At 52.2% G+C, this 2413-nt stretch overlaps 1 protein-coding gene across 1 annotated transcript in view; it reads left to right on the top strand.

Annotated features, from left to right (window-relative positions):
• LOC104270744 (chromosome unknown open reading frame, human C1orf116) overlaps positions 1-2413 on the top strand; it is a 5646-nt gene that overhangs the window by 741 nt on the left and 2492 nt on the right. Inside the window, exon 2 of the mRNA XM_009865185.1 lies at positions 2316-2382. Coding sequence (XP_009863487.1) covers positions 2316-2382 — 67 coding nt within the window. The remainder of the gene's footprint in view (positions 1-2315; positions 2383-2413) is intronic.

Genomic DNA, 2413 nt, shown 5'->3' on the forward strand with positions numbered 1-2413 from the left:
GCGGGAGAAAGGGTGGGGTGGCCGGCAGCTGCCAGTGGAGAGGCTGGAAAACTTGTTCTCAAGACAGCAAACAGCCCGGGCAACTGCTGCATGCACTTGATCTACTTGTTTCAATAGGAGGAACTATACATCTGCCACTATTGCCTCCTTTCCCGCTGAAGTGGGATCCATCCCGCTGTGGGGCAGCTGGGGCAGCACCTGGGAATGGTGTTTTATTTTGTTTTGCATTTGGAGCTGGCCAGGATGAAGCCCTTTGCCAGCAGCTGTAGGGCAGGGGGGTACAGCTGCTCTGCCTCAGACAGCAAAATCCACCAAGGTTCTGGGAGCTGTGTCGGGGTGCTTGTAGTAGCACTGGGCTTAAAAGAAAGTAGCCTCTTCATATAAAGCAATTAGCATTAATTGCTACCTAGCACCTCTTTGAGGGTTTTGTAAAGGACAGTTACAGCAGCTGTCTCGAAAGCTGCAAACTGGCCTTTTATTTTAGTTTAAAAAATAGTTTCTTCTAACACCATTTTTAGCGGGGGAAGAAACACAGCACTGAAAAACAGCTTTTCAAGTGCCACGTCTTAATTTAAATGCCCAGTCATCTCTCTAGCGTGTGGCTGAAATGCCGCGTTATTCAGCAAAAGGAAGGAACTGTAAGATCCTTCTGAATCATAAAACCTGGGATTTTTCAGCACCGATTTTTACCCTTTTCCCGAGTTGGACAAATGCGTTAGAGTCACAATCGCATCAGAGAACTAGCAGGCAGGAAAACGAACTTCTTATTTCTGTGTAGATCTGCTCCAGCGGCCGACGAGCTCTGGGCTGAACTTTGCCTCCCCGTGAGCTGGGACTTGGCGGCTGCCCAAACCTTGGCAGCTGCTTTAGGTTTCTGCAAATGCTGTCTGAACGAAAGCAAATTATTTCTTCCAATGGGCTGACAATAGCAGGCATCCTCATGGAGAAATCAGCTCTGTCAAGAGTGACAGACAGACCCTCTGTCTCTACTTCCCCACAGCTAAAAGCTCTGGCTATAAAGTTATCCAAATTCAAAGAAACAAGGGTATTGCTCTTCCAAACTCACCTCTTACTCAAATGTAATTTAAGCAGTAAATAATGCAGAGTTGAAACTGAAATATTAAACTCATCCTGCGTGGAAAGATTGGATCTGTCAGGGCGTGGGCGTTGAAATCTGATTTTTGTGGCATAGCCCAATTACAAAGGAATTCTTTCAGGGTCTCTGAACAAGCAGCCAGTTCTGCTCACTTATCGCTAGATCTAATTCCCTGATCCTGCTACAAAAAAACCCCACAGCAGCGTGTTCCTGCGTGCGGCGGCCAGGTTAGAGCACAAAGAGCTCCTCTGTCCTCTGACAAGCAAATCCTCGTGCGTGGGTCCATGTGTGTTGGAGGGGGTGTTTGTTTTGCTGCTCTCCTTTGCCCAGTTCTCCTCTCCCGAAGAATGGGCGGTGTGCACGAAGAAAACGCGTAATTGCTGCTGTCGGTGCATTTTGGAAGGTTAATGCTTTACATCCATAAGCAATTATGCCTTTTACAGGCTGCGCAGCCTCTCCCCGCAGGCAGCAAAGCTCTCTCGGCCGTGCACCCTGTGAACAAAACCGGCTTGGGAAGGTCTCGCTGTGGGGAACCCTGACAGCAGGTTGTTCATCAACCAGCTGCTACCACGTTCAGGTCCCTCCCCGGTGTCGGGGTACAGGCTGCAGCTGGGGTGTGTTGCCACAAGCAGAGGGGGACATCGGGGTGCTGCTGGCGACACCCCCAGGGTGACTGGAGACATGGAACATGGGTGCCAAGCGTGTGCCCCAGCACACCCCGTGTGTCCCGAGGGCACCCCGGTGGCAGAGGAAGCTCTTTGTCAGGAGGAGGCTCCCGGCAGAGCGAGGCTGTGACTAAACAGCAGCATTTCGTGTCAGCGTCTTCAGAGGTTGGAGAACCTTCCAGCGGAGACAGCGGTGGTGGGTGAGGTGGGGAGAAGAGGTCCTGGGCGTTGGAGCTGCACCCAGACAGGATTCAAGGCTGAGCTGGGCTCACAGCTTCTTCCTTCACTCGTGAACCACCTCATCCGCAGCTCCGAGATGAGCAGATAACGCGCGTCACGAGATGGCTGTGGATGGGTAGTACAGAGCTTACCCTGTTTCGTACTCCTTTGGGGAAAGCTTCGGTTCCAAGGATGCTTTAGAAGAGCCCAGCTGGCCTTTCTCCTGGAGAGAGCAGCCTAAGACGGAGCACGTTTACATCCATCCAGCAGCTTCACACCCCTCCCCACGTCTGAGCCCACGTGTGCCTTAACGCCTCTCCTTTCTTCCTCTTCAGCTTGGATATTGCCTCCCGTCTGGACGCCGCAGCAGCCTGTGATATGCCTAAGGAGGAGCTGGGGATGGCTGGCTGCAACTCCGGCAGGCGCGACAGCC

The sequence above is a fragment of the Apaloderma vittatum genome, unplaced genomic scaffold (genome assembly GCF_000703405.1).
Source record: "Apaloderma vittatum isolate BGI_N311 unplaced genomic scaffold, ASM70340v1 scaffold42392, whole genome shotgun sequence".
NCBI lineage: Eukaryota > Metazoa > Chordata > Aves > Trogoniformes > Trogonidae > Apaloderma > Apaloderma vittatum.